General features: G+C 41.5%; 1 protein-coding gene across 1 annotated transcript in view; it reads right to left on the reverse strand.

Moving 5' to 3' along the window:
• The window catches only part of LOC105839087 (serine/threonine-protein kinase 17B), a 124,751-nt gene extending 106,356 nt beyond the window's left edge, over positions 1-18,395 (reverse strand). Inside the window, exon 1 of the mRNA XM_012685135.2 lies at positions 17,563-18,395. Within this exon, the coding sequence (XP_012540589.2) occupies positions 17,563-17,696 (134 nt within the window). The 5' untranslated portion in view covers positions 17,697-18,395. The remainder of the gene's footprint in view (positions 1-17,562) is intronic.
• Between the last annotated feature and the right edge of the window lie 4,024 nt (positions 18,396-22,419).

Raw genomic sequence — 22,419 nt, forward strand, 5'->3', positions numbered from 1 at the left:
GTATCCACGTAGTTGAAGAATCGTAAGAATAATACCGTAATCATAATTCACTATAACGAAAAAAAAAAGGGGGGGGGGACGACAGGTACGTTATTACGGAGTGTAAAACAGACGAGTTCGCGGTCGGATTGTGCGTCGGGAACGGCATATACACGCGGCGGTGGCGGCGATGGCTGCTGGTACCAAAGCCTCGGAATATAATCTCGGAAATCGATGCTACGCAGTGTCTTGCAAATGTGAGAATAATAGGCCGTAAGAGGGAAGAGCAGCAGGTAGCAATAAATATCTACCTACGGCGAATGCGTTACAAGCTCGCGGAGCTCCGGAGAGAAAGAGAGAGCCGAGAACGCGCGTGCGCCGGCACGAGAGAACAACAGTAACGGCCCCGCTAATACGTCGCATAAGCATCGCGCACGCGCATGTGGCAGAATAAAAAGGATTTAACGCGCACGAGGGCGGCGAGCAAAGAGTGCCCCCCCCCCCCTCCCAACGACGGCATGCGAGCCGGTAAAACTTGTCCCGTTCTCGACGCTCGCGCAATTCTTCCATGTCCAACCTAGTCGTGACTGCACGCCGCAATCCCTCCGTATACGCAGGAGTTACCGCCGCGGAACGCGTAGGCTGATTACGGAGCTGTAATCGCGCGCGTAATTGCTTCGATATAATCGTGCGAGTAGAAAAAATCCGCGGATTCTCCGGCGGATTTTACGCCGCGTTTTGCGACCGATCGCGCACGTCGCGTCGTACAGTCGTTCGTAAACGAGTCTCTTCCTCGAGTTGATTGTAATCAATTTCAAATTCACCAGCATCGGAGGCTACTTAATTTCCAACTTTGAATATTTAATGTTGCCGTCAAGCTCGCAATTAAACTATATTTCAAGACTAGACGACATTACAATTAAACGTAGTAATAGAATTCGCATTGCTTACATTACTTACCTGCAAATTATGATTATTTGATATAGAGGAAAATTTATTAAACAAGTGTTACTACTGGGTTTTTTTAGAATTTTTGAACAATAATCTGAAGCAATTAATATGCAACTTTTATATGTGTATTTATATAATATTTTAACAAATTGTTCATTATAACAGATCTCCTCTATAAACAATTGAGAACCACTGATTAAAGTAAAACAAAACATTTTCTCAATTTATATATGCATTGTCTAAAGAATCAATATTAAGAACTGTAAAATGACAAAAAAGATAACCAAAGATTAAAATAAAATAAAGATATTCTTCAAAAGGCCATTTTGTAAATTTTCAGTTTTAATGTAGGTTGTACTACAGGCACAAAGTTATGTAAATTAAGAAAATTTTTTTGTTTTCCGTTTCCATTTTCTTTAATTTAATATTATCATATATTATTCACTAGATAGTCTGCTGTAACAAAAAATATCGTAATCTACGTAATCATAATAAACATTTCTACAAAAGTTGCATCTTAATTGCAATTCAATACTTTCCTCAAAAAAATTCTTAAAAACAGACCCAAAGTAGAATACCTTAAGGAATATAAGATGACTTAAATGTGATAAAGTAAATAAACATTGTTAGTAATATAGTTAATTCTTTCCACTAATCGTGTTGACGTAAGGGCAGACGTGTTGCGACACGACAGAAAATGCGGACAAGGTTGTTCCCTTTCGAATAAGCACTATAAGATAGAGACGCGGAACTGCAACGCGAACCGACGACGACGGCTTAGCGAAGTGGGACAACCAGACCGTAGGATTACTACTTTCAAACGATTTCTGGACGATATCGTGGCTACCCGCGATACGCAATCGGCAGCATCTCCGGCAACCAATCGACTGCACAAAAAAACACCATCGAGGACCGTTATTTGCGAGAAACTTTCTACTCGCGCGGCAACTTCGGGAATATAACCCGCCGGCGGAAGAAAAATAAATAACCGAGAAAATCTTCGAGACCAATACATATACATCAATCCTTTTACCATCCCCGACTAACCGCCGGCGACGGCCAGTTCTCGCGATCGAATCGAGAATAGATTGAATAATGATCTAAAAATTATACACGCATTACGATTCCAGGAAACTGACATCGCGAGGGATAAATGCTACCGCGAAATGCGGCAGATATATCGAGTCAGACGAAGACAGAAGGTATAGAGAGACGAAAGGCGATTGCGGCGGCGGCGGGTTTCTTCGTTAAGAGACCCTATGTGCACCGACCTCGTTACTACGCGGTCGCTCCCCTTCGGTTTCCGTTCGGTTAACCGTAAATTACAACTGCGACTGGTGTGTAACGAGCATAATGGCGACGATAGTCGGGTGAAGGTCGGCCAACTCGAGCGCGGGAAGCGAACGAATGAGCGACAGCGAAGTAACTGCAAAGCGACACGAGCTACGTATATGCATGCGTGATTCTTCTTTCTAGCGAGAAAAATCGAGGAGGAAACGAATCGTTCGGCTGCAATCCAGTTTCAACATGTACCACCGAGTCACGATTATAGAAGGGAAGAAGAACTAAAAGTAAGAACCAAATCATATTAAAGATTCACTGAGCGCTCAATAATTATATGAATAGTTATTGCCTTTAATTCTTTTTCATTTCCACAGCCATGGCTCGACAGATTCTCAAAACTGACATCGCTGATCGAGTTGTGACGTAGGACTTTGCTTGATTGTGCGTGCTTTGCGACTCGCTGTACAGTGTATGTGTGTGTGTGTGTGTGTGTGTGTGTGTGTGCGTGTGTCTGGATAAACCTACACCTCCTATCCTGCCTGCGAATTACGTAGCGACCTCGCATCCCTTTTGTAATAAACGCTTCCCCCCGTTTTCCAGTCATTTCCGTCGTAACAGAGGTGACCCTAACTCTCGTCGCGTCGCAGACGGGATTCATTACAGACACCATTAATAGTGATGAACTTGCCGCAACACGTCAGTGATAAATAATTGCGGATATACATTTCTCTGTCCTCGTGTTTGCGAGTTTTTTTTTTTGCTACTTTTTTTCAAAGCTCCTCCTCCCTCGTTCTATGATTTAATTAAAACGTGCAAGTCTGACTAAGTGTCACACTCCCGAGGAAGGACGAGTACTTTTCCGATCGCGTGGCAGACGTGGGCGTGAGACGCTGAAATGTAAAACAAACGTAAAAATATATCCTTGCCTCCGAAACGGAATGCAAGTTCTCGCTCGAGAACAGACACGCATTTTTCAGGCCTCATGCCTGACTCGGGAATCACGTTGCGAGGTGCGACTTGCATCTGCAAAAATCAGATTAACACCCGCCAAGTTGTTCAAACTCGCCCACGCTCCCCGCTGTCTGGTTTAAGAACTGGTTTCAAGGCACGATTAATCAGTAAATTCATTAGTGCTTTAAGCGCCGTTTGTGGCCGTCCATACCCGGATGACCATGAAGTTTTTCGCTGAATGAAAATTTAATCATTCAACATGCTCTAAGGACACTTCAATAAGCATTTGCCTGCTCTAAAATAACTTTTCGTGTTATACATCAGTGCATAATATGTTTAATATTATCCCCGATAAATATTTATCCCTTCCTTTCGAAATAGAAAAACATTCTAGTAATTTATTACACTCTATAAGAATTAGTTTATAGAACTAAACAGAATTCCTATATAGAAATGTGATTTTTTACTTTTAGAGTGGCAAATTACTCAAACAATTGTATAATACAAGCGTTATTTTTATTCTTTTTTAGAGTGACGTTTCACCTTACAAGATTTGAAAAGTAAAGGAGAGCTTAGAATCAGATCTAGAAATCAGGTCGAAAAAAACCGATCTAAAAGCAAAGCTCAGTTTCAGTTTGACCAGAGGACTTTAATGAAACGAATTGAATTGTTACAGGATCGACAAATCCCCGTCGATAGAGACAAAGATACCCATCATCAAGCTTCGAAAGTTTTCCCCCTACTCACCACGGTTACATTGTTCGAGACTGTATCTCGTTACTACGCATTCGATAAAACAAAAGTAACAAAGGGAACCGAGCGGAGTAGCCGCATGATTCGCCGCTACGATCGAGATAAAAGCTTGAGACGGGGAGAGGTAAGAAGCAACGAAGAGAAACCGATGGCTAAAGCGCATTTCGCGCGTCACGAGACGTTATACGTTATGAATAGAGCCTCTTTTCTCACAGGAGAAGGAAAAAGGAAGAAAGATCCTGCGAAGTAGAAGGGAGAGGCGCACACGAAAACGCAAAAAAAAACCGAGAGACCGACTATTTATATTTGTATCCCTCACATTTCGAGATCTGACAAAGTGTAAGCTTCGACAACTCTCGCGTGAACGAGAACGTGAAAAGTTACGCGTCGCGAGCGGGATACATAAAGATAAAAATAATATTACAACGCGCGCACACGTGTTTAAGGAGTGAGTTAATTTAAGTAAAAGTATCCCGAGAGACGCGTGTGACAAGACCGACGCGACGTGGTCGTTAACACGCTCGCGCCGAAACGTGATGAGCGTGGCACGACATTGGAGCGTGCAGCAGCGAGAGAGCGGGGCCGCGCGACGTAACCCGAGGATCCGGGCGAATTCGAAAGTTGTTGCGCCGACGCGACGTCGAATCGACACTTTCCCATGTGCCCTCGACGGACGGGGGCGGCAAAGACCTACGAAATAACCCCCTCCGGAGAGTCGTGACGGCACAATGGTGTGATCTGGGCCAAAGGTGGGGAAAATCCCGCCGTAAAGGGAGTCGTGACTCATAGATCACGACTGCAATATCGCGAGCGAGCCAACACTGCCGCCCTTTTCTCTCTCTCTCTCCTCCCCCTCCCCCTTGCCACTTGGATTCCTTCCTTCTGCAGCTGGTGCGTTTCGTAATATCTTGACAACCGCGCGCACCACCAGGTTTCCCTACCGATGTCATGATCGCGCCCGTATAGATCACTCGAGTGAGTCGGTTGGACGTTTCGCGCTCGATTGAGATTCGCCGATCTTGCACACCATCCGGATACGTCGGTTTCAACTTTCCATTCCGATCACGACGTTTCTCGATAAGGTCTACCGAGAATTCGAATTTTATTTTCCAGACCCTCGTCCTCCCGGTCCCCTGTTACAGACGACAGCTGTCGTGACTATCGCGTGGACACGATGTCTTATTAAAACAACCCTCTCGCGCGCGATGATGGCGATTATCACCGGTGCAGCAGATACTACCGCTGCTGATAGAACGTACCTACCGTGTCGAAGCGTCCCGTCGCCTTAATTATGTTTATCGGACTGCCCGATCGGAACGTCGTCATCGCGATCTCGCGGAGTCTCCGAAGACAGAGGGGAAGAACGCGAGGAACAGAACCGACGGAGAAAAAGAGTGACTGATTGGCCCCGATCTTCACGGGTAAGAAAATACGCGATTGCGACGATGAACAATCACCGTCTTTCCTTCTCAAGGTCGTTGCTGCTGCTGCTGCTGCCACCGCCGCCACCGCCACCGCTACCGTTGTGATCATTCGCCACGGATCGATAACTGCTGCTGGAATCGCTCGTAAATAGTCGGCGATTGTCAGTCAGGTTCGTCGAAGCCGGATATCACATTCCTTCGGATATCGTCTCTCGAGAAAAGAATACAAGCATCAATTTGAATAATCGCTCAAACGCGCTAGAATGAGTGACAACACGTGATTTATCAACGTGTTACGCGCTGCGTCGAAGAAAAAAAATCAAACGAGTAATTTTTTTTATATATGCCGTTATTTAAATTGAATGTTACTCGATATCCAAAATAAGCAGCGGATGCTTACTCAACCATGGCGCTGAATCAACCAGAATAATGTGGAAGGAAGGTCCTCCGCCAACGCGCGCGCCGAAACCCATAGAGTTTGTGAAGCGTCTTTCTCAAAAGGGAGAGTGAGAGAGAAAAAAGAGAAAGACAGAAAGAAGCTTTGTCATGCTAAGTGAATAAATGCAACTGCTGTAGAAAGCATCCTTAAAAGCCTAACTGTGCGCGAGGTTTGACTGTACAACGACGAGGTCGTTTCGGGACGGACAGCTGTTGCTTATCGAGAGAAACAGTTGGATCTCACTAGACGTTTCCAACTCCGAACAGTCGCAACATTAAAGAAAAAGTGCCGGTCGCAATTGACCACCGGGGAAGGAAGCCGTGTGACAACGATCGGTTGATGTTCTCGTATTACACATTTGTCGAAATCAATCTCGAGAAAGGGAATCTCAAGGGAGATTTCCTAGCGTTTCTAATATACGCGAGTTCGTTGCGCTGTAAGCAAAAAGATGAGCTACCGTACAAAATCTCGTTTGGCAAAATGCGCCGATAAGTATCGCGCAAACATTGTTTCTTCTAATAAATTAAGTCAAAGAAACCTGTTGATTCGATTAATTAAGTCGATATCGTATATGCGATATACAAGTGATTCAATATATCGTCAACGATATAATTAAATAAAAATAAATAAAATTTCTCCGTCACGTTGCTTCGAAAACATCGCATCGCAAGGAGCATTGCTCGCTCCAAAGCTTCCACGCGACAGCTGGCCTCGGTCCAATTGAACAAACACAATTATCCGGAGCTCCCAGATAATTTCAGATGCGACATAATTTTATTCGGAGTCGCATCAACAGACGCGTCCGATCGTCCGCATATGGCGCATTACCCTACCCTCTGCAAACGTAAGGGGGATATCATGATGGGTATAACGAATCAACTTGACGGGTGCGCCCTGCGATCTCGTTTTCCTTCTCTCGAAAGGAAGGTCATCTCCAGCGACCGGATCGCGCGACACAAGGCCCGAACAAGTGGGCAGGCCAGTAGCAGTCTGCTTGCCTGCTCACTAATTGCGAGTGCCGTTACCGGGTACTTTCCAGATGGCATACCCGTTTCTGTCGCGTTAACTCGTCCAGAGCGCACGGTCGTCGTACGAGCCCGTGGATTGAATTTTCCCTTCCACTCGATCGTTTCCTCCGTCCCTCCTTCTCACTTGCGACTTCGTCGCGCGAACGAGATTCTTTGTAATCGAAGTGACAATGCCAAACGGGAAAGTCATGCGCTCGTACGATTTGTTCATTGAACTCAGTTAAACCCAAGTAATATCTTACTTGTTTAAATACATATTTGTTATCGCAAATGTGTGTTTGGCGTGTCGCTTCGATGAAACCATCTTTCGTCCGATATAAAGATATACATCGATGTCACAAGAGTCGAGATCAAACGACAATATCATGTTATCACTGTCGCTTCTGTATTGGAGCTAAACGGCATGGCACACATGGCACACGTCTCTGTGCGTCTCGCATGCCATACGGTAGCTACGCTCCTGATGACCGCGCGAAGCGAACGCATACCTTTAACGCATGTGCACATGTATCTTTCTTCATCCACACGTATCTCACTGGCGAAGGTAATAATCGCGACGCGACTCGACGAGCACCCTTCGAGCAGTGATATCGGGTACCGACGCGACGCGCCGGCGCGCGGCAGTGCCGATGGCAATCGTGCGTTTCAAGAAGACATCGCGCAATATGCGATATCGATGAATTACGAAGTGTCTCGCGCCGCAGGAATTTAAACGCGCGACACTGTCACGACGCTTTATCGTATCAGGTTGGGGCCTGGTATATATAATACAAAGGCACGCAACAGGGGTATAAGGGCGCGCGAGGAGCAGGAGGAGCTTCGTGAAAGAGAAAGAAAAAGATGAGAGGAAGAGACGGGGTGAGCGCAGAGAGAAGCGAGTTTGGTGTGGGTTGAAAATAGCCCGTGGTCGGGCGGAGTGCTATGCCGAGAGACTGTCCGCTATGCACTTGCCACTCGATATTTATATACCTTATAAGTAAGATACGCTGGAATACCTCCACCTCTATACAGTGATCGGGTGACTGTGTAAAGGGACGATCTGCGACGAACCCGAAGATATACTAGTCGCGAGGCAGCCAATATCCCGGGACATCGCGGAACACAGTTCATGTTTTACGAGCTGCACGCGGCGAAGAGCCCGCAGCGAATCGCCGGGTATTTATTTTTCGCCGGGAACGCGAGAGCCAGCATGAGAGATTCCTTCCCTTCGTTATCGTTACATACGCCAAGACCGTCGTCGTCGCCGCACCTTCCGTTTTCACCGGAAATGTATGTACGCGGAAGATGGGGCCGTTTATTTTCCGTCGATCTCGCCAATATTCGCCAATATTCGACACGAAGAGACGAGATACGGAGAGACAATATAAATTACATATAAAACTGCTGTATTGTATCGTATCGCTAGCAAATAATTTTTCTTTAATCGTATCAAATATTTTGCATATTAAAAATCTATTTTATTTTTCTGTTCAACCGTTGATGTTTTACTTATTGATTTTTCCTTACGTAACCTAATTGTTTGTATTAAATTTACTTTTTTACATATTTTTTGTGCTCGTTTTTTAATCTTATTCACACACTTTTGTTTAGCACATTCGCGCTTCTATTGAATAATTTTTGCATAATATATAAAAGTGCAGGTAATAATATCGACGTTTACTTAATATCTAAAATTGGTTGAAATGCTTTACACATCTCGTCCGGAAACAAGTCTCAAACAACTTTTACTGAAGATATATGTATGCACGACGATTCAATATTCCACGGAGCATGCGATAAACATTTTCGCTGATTGAAATGCGTCAATGGCTCTCGAGTGCCGTTTTTCCACCGTGCACAATCATCTTTAGGAGCTGACTGTACATACACACGAGCTGTATTATCCTCAGGCGTGTGTGCACAAATGGAAGAACACTAGAAAGTGTTCGATGAATAAATCATGCAAGGACACAACCTCGAAAGATTAAAACGCGCCTCGACGAGGACCTCTTGAACTTCGAGCCTTTTAACAACCGTACTCGCGGCAGAGAAAGAGAGAAAGATTCTTTCGCATTAATGAGACGCGCGCACGAAAGAGAAAGAGAGAGAGAGAGAGAGAGAGAGAGAGAGAGAGAGAGAGAGAGAGAGAGAGAGAGAGAGAGAAGCTCGGATCGTATTCCAACAAGTTTCTTCATTTTCGGCCAATTTCCATACGATACGAGCAAATCTGGCCGTTTTATGCTCCCTAAATGAATAAAACGCGTAATCGCCAACGACGCACACCGACGATTCATGTGGCAGCGAAATCACATTTAACCGCGCAGGAGGCAATTTTGCAAATTGGCGCGGATGAGTCGGCGCGCACGCTCGATATAAAACGCCGCGTCTCTCGCGCGCGCTTCTCTCACCGAATAAGTATCGATTACGCAGCCAGAATCACTTAATTGGTGGGAAAGAAATTCTTTCTTTCTTTCTTTCTTTCTCTCTCTCTCTCTCTCTCTCTCTCTCTCTCTCTCTCTCTCGCGCGCGCGCGCCACGAGTTTATTTACATTCGCCCGCGACTAACGCTCCCTAGGCCAATATAGACGCAATATTTATACCAGGACCCTTTCGTAGCCGACGTTTATGGCGTCGGCTTGACGATTCGTGCACGCGGCTGAAGAGTCCGCGCGTTAAAGCGACACCGGGGCCGCTTCTTCGCTTATCGTCGGTTTACTGTACGAGCGGTTATGAACGCCTTACGCGGCTGGTTAACGAAGCAGAGAGAAAGAGGAAAGCGACCGGAGGCCTCGCAGGGAAATCGAGTTGCGCGGCGGGAGATCGCGCGATTTCCGCGCAACCGCGAGATAATTGCGCAACGTCAAATCTTTTTTTTCCACGCTGTGTGGAACGAAGGAGCGACGCATTTCACGTGCAACGTAAATGTGAAAACTACGTGGAAAAAAAATTCGTTGCACGGCAGCAAAAGTCTGTGAACTAAATTTCAGTTGTAATGTGTGAATAGTTGAAACCTTAAGCAGCATAACTAAATTTAATTTTTAGTTATTACAATTTAAAGTGTTTTATCTTTAACGTCCTGTCTAATTGTTTTCAATGTATTGTTTACAAAATAGGTACCAAAAATATCTTAATAAATACAAATGTTTTTTATTTAATTTAAAAACATACTCAAAATATAAACTCCAACATAGTCGTGCAATAATTAAAGTTTTTACAGTTAATTTTTTATAACCTTTAAAATAATTTTATAATGATGTATCTTTAGGTATTTACAGATTACAAATTAATTTTAACGTTATGCACAAAACAACACATTTGAAGATTAATAATAAGTTTCCGTGTAAGTGTTCGTAGAGGCGTGCTCGACCACCAATGGGACATTTACCTTGATTTCATACATTCATACGCGGCGGCGCGACGCGATGTCGCAAACGTCAAAGCGACAGCGACTCAGATAAACATCGATGCGATTTGTTTGCCCTCGATTGCACGTACTCGCGATCGAGGAAGCACAGGCCTGCAAGAGGGAGGGCGAAGACAAGGGAGCACGCGCTCGCTGAAAAGCGATACCGAGAAGACTCTATTTATTTAAATATCGAAGCGATACGATGTGTCACTCGCGCGATGGGATTGGGATACGTATCGCTACATATCGAAGCGCGAGTACAAACGCGTGCGTTGTCTGGCTGCGATTTTATTCGCGGCGTGCAATAATTTTGTAAGCGTGCTCTTCACGATACAACGTCCGATATACGCTACAATTTTCAATAACGATTTTGCATTCCTTTTACAACGTAAAGAATACAACGTGATAAATAAGACAGAGTAATGATTTCGGCTTTCAAGTGTTTTCCGTAAAGCTATCCTCGTGTGCCACTAGGGGCAAACAGTGGTACTCGTCGAGGGGGTTAAGATTTCCACTTGTACACGGCAAAGTTGCCTCTCTTTCTCCCCGCTTTTCATAAGAGATTCTAATGTGGCGTACTGCGCACAAAAGCGCGTCAGGGAGCTGGAGTTTCTGAGAGAATCCAGCGCGCACACAAGCTGCGCGAGAAGGGCGAAAGTCCCAAGTTGAGTGCACGGACACCGAGATAATCGTTCTATTCGCATTATGAAATTATTTACGCTCGCGCGCGCGCGCGCGGTTGCCGTGCCGAGCGGATCTCCCGTGAGAAATTCTAGAACGCGGCAGGTGTCGGGCAGAGCACGGAACAGCGCGCGGCCACGACGGCGATTATTATCCGATACTTTTCATTCCGCGCGCGCGCTGTCACGAAGCGCGCGTGATTGACGGTTTGCATAAATCTCGACGATGCTTAACGCCATTCAGGAAGGTCCCGGGCGCGTCCGGTCGTTAAGGAGCGTCGTAACGTAACAACCGCGAGAGGAAGCACCACGTGTCGCGCTCGCGCGCAGAGTTATAAAAATTCCAGGACAGAGACAGCCTAACGGTAAATTAATCGCGAGATTATTCACTCGAGCTGACGCTCGAGTTTGCCGAGAGAAGAACACGCCGAAAGAGTGTAATTGTATAGGGGAGAGTTGCCAAATACGTACCACTCAAATTATATTTTGTATTTTATATTATTTGCAATACAAATAAACATTGGAAATTGTAGCTTGACATTTAAAGCACATTATTACATGTTAAACTTTTCACTAATAACGAATTAATAAGCCATAAGTTTTTCTGTAACATGCTGCAAAAGGTACAATTTATATAGGAAATCGGTCGCCTAAATTGTCTTTTTTAAAAGTATTAAATTTATGAATAAAAATATAAATTTAATATAAAAAATTGTTAACTATAAATTTATTTATAATTTATTAAACAAAAGGTTCAAATATTTAAAAATTTAGCGCGACTCGACGTTTCTCTTGTCAGAAGCCTTGACCTTTGATCACGAAATAAAAACTGATAATAATATTGATTATGTCACGTAGTCTAAAAATAAGAACACATAAATATATGAGCATGTGTTTTTAAATCATACCGTTACAATATATGAATCCTTGTAATGATACGATAGGAAACTTGATAAATTTGATAAAAATATCAATCTTTACAATAACTGTAAATTTATATGTATTATTAATGTAAAATATTTTACAATAAACCCTCTTTTAGAAAAACAAAAAATTAATATAAAATTACATAATTACATTATTATCAACTATACATATAAATTAATAAAAAATTAACATGCACAAAATAAGATGTAATCTGCTAATTTTTGTCCATATTATTCATTTCTCACTTACTTTACATTCTGGTTACTAAATGTTGATTGTATTAAGTTAAAAAAAAACCTGTAAAATATTGAAAAGATACGATTTAGGCAATCGGTGCGCATTCAGCAACTCTCCCCTATAACACGTACATATCGAAAGTACTTGGCTCTCTCGATAGAGAGATATATATCGGAGCCACGCGAGATACATACAGATACTGGAAGATCTCTTCTAATTCGCAGAAATTTATTTGCCGCGCCGGTAACGTGAACCGCCGGATAAAATGTTTAGCAACTACCCGGCTTAGCAATTATCGGATATTATATCTACGTGACGCGTTAAAGTTCATCGGGAATTTACGATAGTTGGATTTCCAACGCGGCATGCGGGAGATTTATACGCGCGCGGCCGGTTAATCGTTAATTAGCGTTATCGCGATTATCTTAAGCCCCCGGGGATTTTCCCCGCGCTTTCATCGTTTCGCTCGATTCCGATTTTTTTCGCCACGCAATCTCGCCACGCGGAGGCCACATCTACGACCCGACACGATCAACGGTCATCTATTACGCGTCCAAATAATCAAGTAGAAAACAAATGTAACACTGTATTGAATTTCTAATTTTTCCGCCGTGATATCGGCCTTGTTTTCCCCCTACATTTGCGCACAATTATAATAAAATGTTCCATTCCTTCCCCCTAATCGGCATACCGATGACCCTTTGAGGTCTCGCGTCGTATAAACCAATAAACCAGATAATCTTATGTCGCGCATAGCCGCAAGCAATTGCGCCTGTTCGATTTCATTGTCTTTCACGAATCTACATGGAGAGCGTCATCGTCGCACAAGATTGTGGGAAACCGATCGGGCTTGGATCAAACATATGGATGCCATTCGAGGATTTCTCCCCAGACCCATTTCCTTTAAACGCAACAGCAGTTCACATCACACACAAGACACGTCACGCAGCTTCGGACCTGCGTGCGTGCGTGCGTGCGGAGGACCCTGAACGGCCTTGCATAGTTTCGGAAAGATACTGCTCCTCCTCCTCCTCCTTTTTTTCGCAACGGCCGGCGGACGTCTCTCTTGTTCAGAAGAGAGCAGCGGGAGTCTCTTCCAGGCGAGGTCGTGAAAGAGTGTACCGAGAAGAACGAGGAGAGACGAGAAGAGCGAAGTCTCGACCTCGATCTCGCAGTGGGAGCACTTTCTTTCACGAAGCAGGGCCTCAGGGCCGAGGTAAAGGTAGCGCGGGGCCCTGCCCGGATGCTCGACTGGCGCCGTTATGCCACCACGGTACGGGTTAAGGAGAAATTTACGCTCTACGTTGTTGTTGCCTGAGACGAAATAATTTAGCGAGATTCCTTGTCTCCTCGATCCCGAAAACCGAATATCAAACGCGTGAGTACACGCGAAGAAAAGATTAGCTAATAAAGTTAAAATATAGCCACGATAGTTACGATGTATCCTTATTAAACAGCTAATATCGTTGCTTGTCGAAGCTCAATTTATTAGTTGTTAAGATGTAGCAGTTTTACAGCAAAAAATACTTACTTATTATATTAGTATACGTGGCAACGTCTCATAAATATAATTACAATTCGAATGCGCGGTTTTCAATGTAGTAAAGAAAAACTGCTTTCTTAATTTTCTCTATTCGTATAAAATGTTTTTAGTCTAGCTAATAAAATTGTATCTTGCAACAAATATATTTTATTTTTAATAGCCAACTTTTAACAGTGGCAAAAGAAAAATTCAAAATACTGGCATATAGCTACTTCTATCATTTATTTTTATGCATTAAAACAAGAATTCTCGAATTTTTCAGATATTTCTATTCAAAATTCCAAGACTAGAGACTTTTTAAATGCAACTTTGAAATAAATTGGCGTGCAAGCAACGCAAACGAATTATACGTAAAATGTTAGTATAAGATAGAAATTCCATGAAACTATATTTTGATTTTTTTCTATCCTCATTGCAATATAGTATCAGTGAGCTGTATACTTTTTTCCACTGTATTGGGCAACGTATGTAAAGTTAATTATTTTTTTAATTTTTTTAATAAAAAATCGCAAATTACAGAAGAATGTATGCATGGATGTATGTCACACTTGCTAACCAATTCGATCGATACTTTTTACAAAAAATGATTATAAAAAAAGTCTCTTCTGAAAAAAAGAATTTATAAATTTAAAAATAATAAAATGCTAAAAATTTTCTCGAGGAAACAGGAAAAACTCTACAAAAATTTATTTCTAAGAAAAAAAGAAATACCCTAAAATTTCCAGATTTTTCTAGGTAGTTTTAATAACACTCTGAATTTGCATCATGCAACTCCGTCTTTCTCTCAATCTCCCTCTCCCTCTTCTCTATTGCTCATCTCGTCTTCTCTTTCTCTTTCCTCTGATATCTCATAAAACTAACACGTCGCTTTGTTTTGCACATTAAAACGTTAAAAGCTTCATATATATTTCGTTACGGTTGTATACAGTCAAATAATTCTTATCTAGATTGAACAAAATTTGGTAGTTCAAACGCTAAAATACTGTGTGGCAAGAGTATATTTACAATAGTGTGCCATATGTGTTTAGAAGCTATTACTTTCTTGCCCGCGTGTAACGATCTATCGCAAGAAGAGTTCGCATTAGTATTCCCGCCGCGGTGGATCGCTAAAAAATCGTAGACACGTGTGAAATAGTTCCATAACGAGCGCATTTCCGTCGACGCGCATGATTTAACACGCAATTACGCAAGGGATCCGCAGAAAATTAGTTAAAGCGCGAAGAGCCGCGAATAATTTGAATACATTTCTTTCTTTTTTTTATATAACGCGCATGTCGTAATGCGATTATGCGATAATTTTTAATACAACGATTAAATGCATTGCAAAATTTAGTGACGCTAAAACCTCGTTCATCTTCCTGCCCCTTCCCCCTCCCCATAAAAATAACAGAAATGTTATAAATTAATTCAATAATGCTCAATTAATTCAATAATCTTCAGGATTTTTTTCCTCGCGATCTCCAATTACATTAACGTAAAAAGCTAATAATATAATCGTACGTATACGTTATAGAATCTATTAATCTCTCTGCCGATGTGCCGCGAGACTTTAGCCACGCGTAAATAAGTCATTAACGATATCTTATGATACTGATAATTAAATTGATAATTTATTGCGTGCTAAAGTTAATCCGTACTTTACACCGTTCGAATTATCTTCAAGACGTAATACGCCTTATCGATATTCTTTTGTTGCCCGCCGCATACGTGCGCGATACGACACATTTAAAAACGAAAGAAAAAAAAAAACCTCCCATGCTCACGCTTCCATTAAACCCACGAGTAAATCGCATTGAGACACGCGCGCGTCACGAGATACTAATTACCCGCATCTCGCGTTACCTCGCCGTGCATTTATCACCTTCGATGATAGATCGCATTCGCACGCTCTCTCGCACAATAGCATTGGATCGCGTCCTCCTTTCTCGCGCACACGATCGGATAATTCGGTTGAGAAACGAGACTCCTTACGCACGAGGATCTTTTGTATTTTTTTTTTTTTTTTTTCAATTGCACCGAGAGAAAAACTGCTTGATTCAAGTAAGTACGTTATTACTATTCAAGTAACTGTTTGATATCAAACCAAAGATAATATTTATTTCGAACAAGTAATATTTTCTACAAATAATATTTAACACTTATTTATTCTTCTTATAGTGCCATAACCGTAACACGATTGATCACCATAATGGCAATCCCTCACAGCATATTTCTGCAATGTGCACTTTCTACACAATTTACACAGACATATGGGATATAGTTTAACGTCGATTCTAAACGGTCTAATTAGAGATATTATCCTGGACAGATACTCTCGACGGTTTGCCAAGAAGTAGCAATCAAATAAAAATCAGATAATTCTGATCGCGGTTTGAACCCGGGTCTTCGGCACAGAGAGCAGACGCAACTCATTGCGCTACAATTAAATTATACATTTAGCAATATTTAGTAATACTTATTTGTTCGATGTAAATAAGTCATTATTTGAATGATGCCACAGAGAAAAAAACATTAGTTTTAAATCAACGATATTATTGTGATGTATCTTTTTTAAAGAATTGGATAGTCTTCAACAAAAACAAAATTTCTTTGTGTAAGTTATTATCCGTTTAAGATTACAAATTAAAAAAGAATTTTATATTCAATTGAAGAATTTTACATTCTTGCGCATATATGAAAATAACTTTATTAATTTTATACTAATGTTTTTTTTTTTAAATGTAATAACATATTTATTTAACTCAAGTAATCTTTTTTGTGTAAGACCTTCTTATTGTTTACCTTGCTTCTCACTAAAAAACATTTTTTAAATGTCACAGATGAGAATCGTGATCGAAAATCATCAGATTAATTTTCTGCGTAGAAAGAAAAAAGTTTTGCTAAAATATCTAAAAATATAAGTCGATCTGAAAATTTAGATAGGCAAATAACAATCAGTTCATATGTATATAAGCTCTACATAATTATTTTTTGGACAGAATCCAAAAAATTACTTTATCGTAATCTGTATATCCAGCTAAATTTTTTAAAACCTTCAGCAAAACCGCGTTTTCTTTTCGAGTACGAACTTTATTGTTCCACTTTGCTGCCTGAATCTCTGATCAATAATCACGCAACATCGAAAACTTCGCAGTATCCCATATAAATGTAAGATATATTTTCCCCTTTATCAATTTCTGTTTTATACGTTTCGTGTATTGTCTACGTTTGATTATTTACGTGACATCGGTATATTTTTCCATACTTGCGACATTTATGTTGATTATCTTAATTATTATTAATTTTAAATGAACTACATACTAGTCGAGCGTTTCCATGTAAAACTCTGTCTGCATTTTTATAAGAGTTTGTAAAGAATAATTTTGAAAATAATATTTCTTTTGGTATCATCTTTTTTATCTGTATCGTGTCCTTTTAACGTCTTTACGCATAAAGAAATTTAATCATAAATTTAGAAAATAATGTCAATATTGACTCTCGTATTTTTCCATGACGTCTTTCTTCCGAGAAGAAGCTACTTAATTCATTAATGACGAATAAGTGTTCAATTAAATGTATAAAATGTCGCAAAAGAAGGCCGTTAAATTCTCAAGTCAGGTTTCTTGAGACTAAAGCGAGAAGGCGCACCTTTGCATTCGCACACAACGCACGCAGGTACACTCACCACACCAGCGTCAGCCTATCAAATGTCGCGATAACAAAACGTTCATTCTCTATTAGCGCTCATTATGGCGATCGACTCGAGCGTAAATATTGATAGACATCGAGCGCACGGAAGAGGTTAAGTCCGACCTCGGGAGGTCACCGGAGTCGCGGCAGGTCGGAAGCGGACCTAGCTAGGCCTCGTTAGGTTACGCGAGAAGAAGACAAAGACAACCCGTCGGGGGCGGGGGGGAGGGGGGGGGACAGAGAGAGAATGGAGCGCGATCGAGAGGAAAGCGGAGGGAGAGGGGGGGGGGTGTGTTTCGAGTCGTGGCTTACCGTGCGAAAGGCTGTTCCTCGACCTCGTAGAGCTCCTCGAGGGTTTGTTTCGAGAGAAGTCTCTCCAGTCTCTCGGGCGTGGGAGCGAGATGCCCCGGGATGCTGGTAGTCTCGAACAGGCTGTCCGCGGTCATGGCCGTTGCTGTGCCAGAAGGGACTCCGTCGACGATCTCACACACAACAACCAACAATAACAACAAAAGGAAGCTCCAAAAACCGTTGAGCACAAAATCCAGACGGATCCCGGAATTTTGAGCGCACACACTGATAGCGTCACGAGAGAGTGCCTTTGTCTTCCTTTTCTCTCTCTCTCTCTCTCCCTCCCTCTCACTCACGACCGAGATGTTCGATCGCGATCGCAGGGACGCGAGCGCGCGCGCGCGCCCGGGCGCGCTTGTTTCCGTTAACGCCACGGAACGTGGAGTATCGCACTGCTGCCACGCGGTGTGACAACGCACATCTCAGGATGCGAACAGAATCATCGGCCGCGTGGTCGAACGCGGCATGAAATTCGGATCGTTCTACACGCAGAGATCGGATCGGCTCCCCGCGTGCACGTGCTCACCGCGTGAAGTCGCGCGTACACACACTCTCGAACTCGCCTCGTAACGGATCTCGACCGACGATAGTCGGGGAAACGAGAGCGTCGTGCACCGCGCCGTTTCCGCTGTTTAGAAGGGACGCGCGTACACCGGGATCACAGCACACGCTCTTAATCCCTGACTCTCGAATCCTCAACGCACGTTTATCGTCCACACGTGGCGACGGTCAACCGACGATTGAATCCGCCGCAATCCGCCGCTCGCAGCGCACAGCTCACATTAGTAATTCGGTACTGGCCGACTGGCGGCGGGACTGGCGGGAGATGGGACGAGTGGAGGGAGCGTATGGAGTGGGGCAGCCATGACGCCGAGGACTGCCGAGCGCTGACGAGTACGCCCGAACGGAGCGTTCGAATGCGCGCCCGTTTACTTCCTATTCCTAATCTCCTGGATCGCCTGTAGCACAGAGCTTAGGATTCAAAACCTTTGGGCGACGTGTTAATGTTGCCGAGGATTTCCCTGATTTCTTCTCCTATGCATACGCGCACACCTAAACCGACCTTTACATGCGCTTAGTGTATTCACTATCCATATAAGATTATTTAAAAATATAAATATTATTACACCAAGCAACAAAAATCAAAAAATTCCCTTTGCCTGCAGATTTTTATTTATATTTTCGATAATTAACTTAATCAGTTGCACTTTTAGTTTATTCATTTCAACTAAATATAAATATATTTAATTCATTATTGTAAAACAATATACACGTGTGTTAAATAAACCGGCTAAGAGCTGATTGTTCCAATTTCTTAATAAACTTATCTATGTAGTAATATAAACTTGCCTACAGTATGATCAACATATAGTTAATAGTGTTGACATTAATGTAGCGGCGGTTTATCTTAACTCTTATTAAAAGTATTCTAGGTAAAGATAGCATTTGCACGCTATCGATTTAAGGGTACATTGTAGTATAACCGCATTAAAAGTACGACCTTTTTTGGAATTTTTTTAAAGAAAACTATAAAACATACAATTCTAATTTTTCACACACTTATTAATACACATATCAAGATATGAAACAAATTTTTACAGTAATATTTTATTCCAAAATTCCAAGAAATTAACTGAGAGGTGCAGCATTTAAAAAATGAGATGACCGAACAGTTGACATATCTTAAAAACCAATAGCTTGAAATAAAAAAACAAATTTTTTCTTAAAGTTTATTTATGTAGCTATCGCATAATCTAGAAATATTAAAAATATTATTAAAATATATTGAAAATTCGCGAGTTGACACGTGTTTAGAAAGTAATGCAAAAAAATGCTTTTTTTCGCTTAAAAAGATTTATTAAAAAATTTAATTTTTAGTCGAACTTGTTTATTCTATTGTAGAATACGCGAAAGCGAGTTAACCTAAAAATACAACGCAGCAAGGATTTTTTAAATCGATTGATTAGTTTTCCCGAAATCGTGTCAACCGCCCCAAAAACAACGTTTCGAGAAAAACGCGTATAAAGTTTTTTTGAAATAAAATGATAATTAAACTATTAACCGTTAATCAGCAATTCTTGGTCCATAAAGTTTTCATTGTTGTTTTGAGTGTTCCTTCCTAACCAGAGCTTTAATAAATTATCGTTTCGCCCTTTAGCCTCTTAATAAATTACCTTTGTCCTTTTACCTGCACTTCGAGCGCTGTTCGACTTTTGGCTGTAGAATCATTAATTCTTTGAAATTCTGTCTGAAATTTTGACAGTGTATTTTTAAAATGTTGTACAATCAAAATATGTAATAAAAAATCGACTTTTTTTTTTAAATTTACACTAAAATATAATAAAACTTTAAGAGCTTCATTGTCAGCTACAGGCAGCATCAATAATATTTTCCGTTCTATTTTATATCGTAAATATCTATTGTTTCATAGTTTATTGAAATATGCGCGCGTGCAACAGGACTAGCGCGAAACTTTGTGCGATAGCCTCTCGAGTGTAGTTTATAAATAATTTATCGCTTTCCGGCATCTCTTCTTCGGCCTTTCGAATTTTACGCACGGTCTCGGCTAGACGGGTGTACCTCCTTTCTCTCTCCTTCCGCGTATCCTTCGGACTCCCATATCCTCAAAGCTCGGCCCCGTGCATTCAGAGCCAGGTAAATTGAATAGCTTGCAGTCTCACTGCCGTAAACGGTCCTCCTTGGTTCTCGGAGTAGCAAACAAACGCGGAGCCAGGAGGCCTGTAAAGCATGACAGGATCTTGTCAACCGCCGTATACGTGATTACGTCGAGCGAGCATGAATAATGGAATGCATAATTTATTGGTTTTGCAGCAAAAGACCTGCATCGTGGCGCGGGAGGAAGCGACGATGGCTGTATGTACGTGGAGCAGAGGAAGGGATAGAAAAGAGGGGAAAGGAGGACGGGGGAACGGAAAGTGCGCCGCGATTACGTCTATACGCGTGTGCATTACAGATCCTTTAATAAGCCACTGTTTAAGGCTTTTGACGCTTAAATAAATCAGGTCATCTGAATAAGGATGACCGTTGTCTACCGACGTGCGTTATACACTCGCGGAACCAGTCGCTTGAATCTAGACATTAATGCGGTAACCGGGACGAGCTGAAAGCGATTGATAGATGGATCGCATTACGCTCGTTACAGTTACACTAGCGTCTTTCCCTTTTCTCTCGCTTTCGTCGCAGGGAATATGCAGAGAATAAGCCCCCCCGGGCACGTTTCAGCGCACGCTCCGATACACAACGATGGTAAATCAAAAACGAGCTCCAAAGTGCGAGTATACGCAATACGAGTAAAAAGTAACCTGCGATGTAACAGATTCAAACGGAATTCGGGGCAAGAGTTTCGTGTGCCCCATAGAAATAAATCTTCTTCGTTCTCGACGCGTCGGACAGTCAACAAGCCCAGTCAAACTAGCATTTCTTTGCGGAAAAATTAGCGGTTTGCTGATTTTTTTATATACTTCTTTATTTTTCCTCGTTTTATAAGACACATTGAAAATCCCTATCAATATCATAGACGCTTCAAAAGTTATTCGAGGTCAAAGGTCACAAAAATCAATTTTACGACAAAGATAGTTATTATAAAAGTTGTAGATTATAAAATTCTCTACAAAAAAGACTCTATGTACTTTTTATGCATGAATAATTGTTCTTGTGTTATATTTCGACTTACAAAATTTAAAACGTATAAAATAGAATATTAATGCACTCATTTCCTTCGAGGTAGAATGCGTATTTTTACATGGTATTCTCTGTGGGCTTATCCATGTATGTTTCTTGTTAAAATTAGATGAAAAATTATAGCCATTTGTTTTCTTCTTCTTCCATTTGAAATAGTTCTCCTTTATAAAAATGTAATACTGAACAGTATTAAATTGGCCAGTAATTATTACTCCTTTTTAGTATTAAAAGTATACTGGGAGCTTTCCAGCAAGAGACACAAATCGACACAGCAGTAATTCTGTCTTTGCCTCTAACTAAATATCAAACAAAGACAGAAATAATGCTGTTTCGATTTGTGTCTCTTGCTGGAAAGCTCCCACTATCATCTTTTATCTTTTAACTCAATCAAAGTAAACTAACAATCTTTATAATTTTCTATGCAAAAAAATACATCTTCCATTGCTGACATATATTCTCGTACAATGGGTGACCAACTTTACGTCCTGTAGCACATTTACCGAAGAAAAGGCAAAAATATCTTTACCTTTGAAGGATGGTTTTCTGAATTTATGTATTTCCCCTCTACATTTATGCCAAGTTCCATTAAAATCTGAATTTTCGGGTTTGCGAGGTTTCCTTGTGAGTAAAACTGAGCCGAAATATTTCGTAGACCCTTCTCAGATATAAGCAAACCCGTTCTGCAATAGAATCACAGCTGCCACAGAATAACGGACTCTGGCTTTTCAGAAACGGCCTGAGGGAGATAGACAAAGTTAAAAGTATTCTTCCTTTTGTCGTTCAGTCCTATTAAAAAACATTTAAACATACAACGTTTTTATACTTATCCTGTTCATTATATACTAGCAATAACTTTTAAAATAAATTGTATAGCAAATTTTACATAGATTTATAGATATTTATGCAACTAGTACGGTAAATCAACTAATTGCCCGTAAGTGCGGAATATGGACACACTCGCCTTCAGCCATACCAAACGTATCACGTAAAAAACGCACTTTACACTTTATCTCGAAAGTAGTGTGAAAATAAATGCACTAGTATTCACTTTTTTGTGCGTTTCAAATTTTTGTAAATCGAATAACGTAAGAACGGTTACTCGTAAGAAACCTTTTT

The sequence above is a fragment of the Monomorium pharaonis genome, chromosome 2 (assembly GCF_013373865.1).
Source record: "Monomorium pharaonis isolate MP-MQ-018 chromosome 2, ASM1337386v2, whole genome shotgun sequence".
In the NCBI taxonomy this organism is placed as follows: Eukaryota; Metazoa; Arthropoda; class Insecta; order Hymenoptera; family Formicidae; genus Monomorium; species Monomorium pharaonis.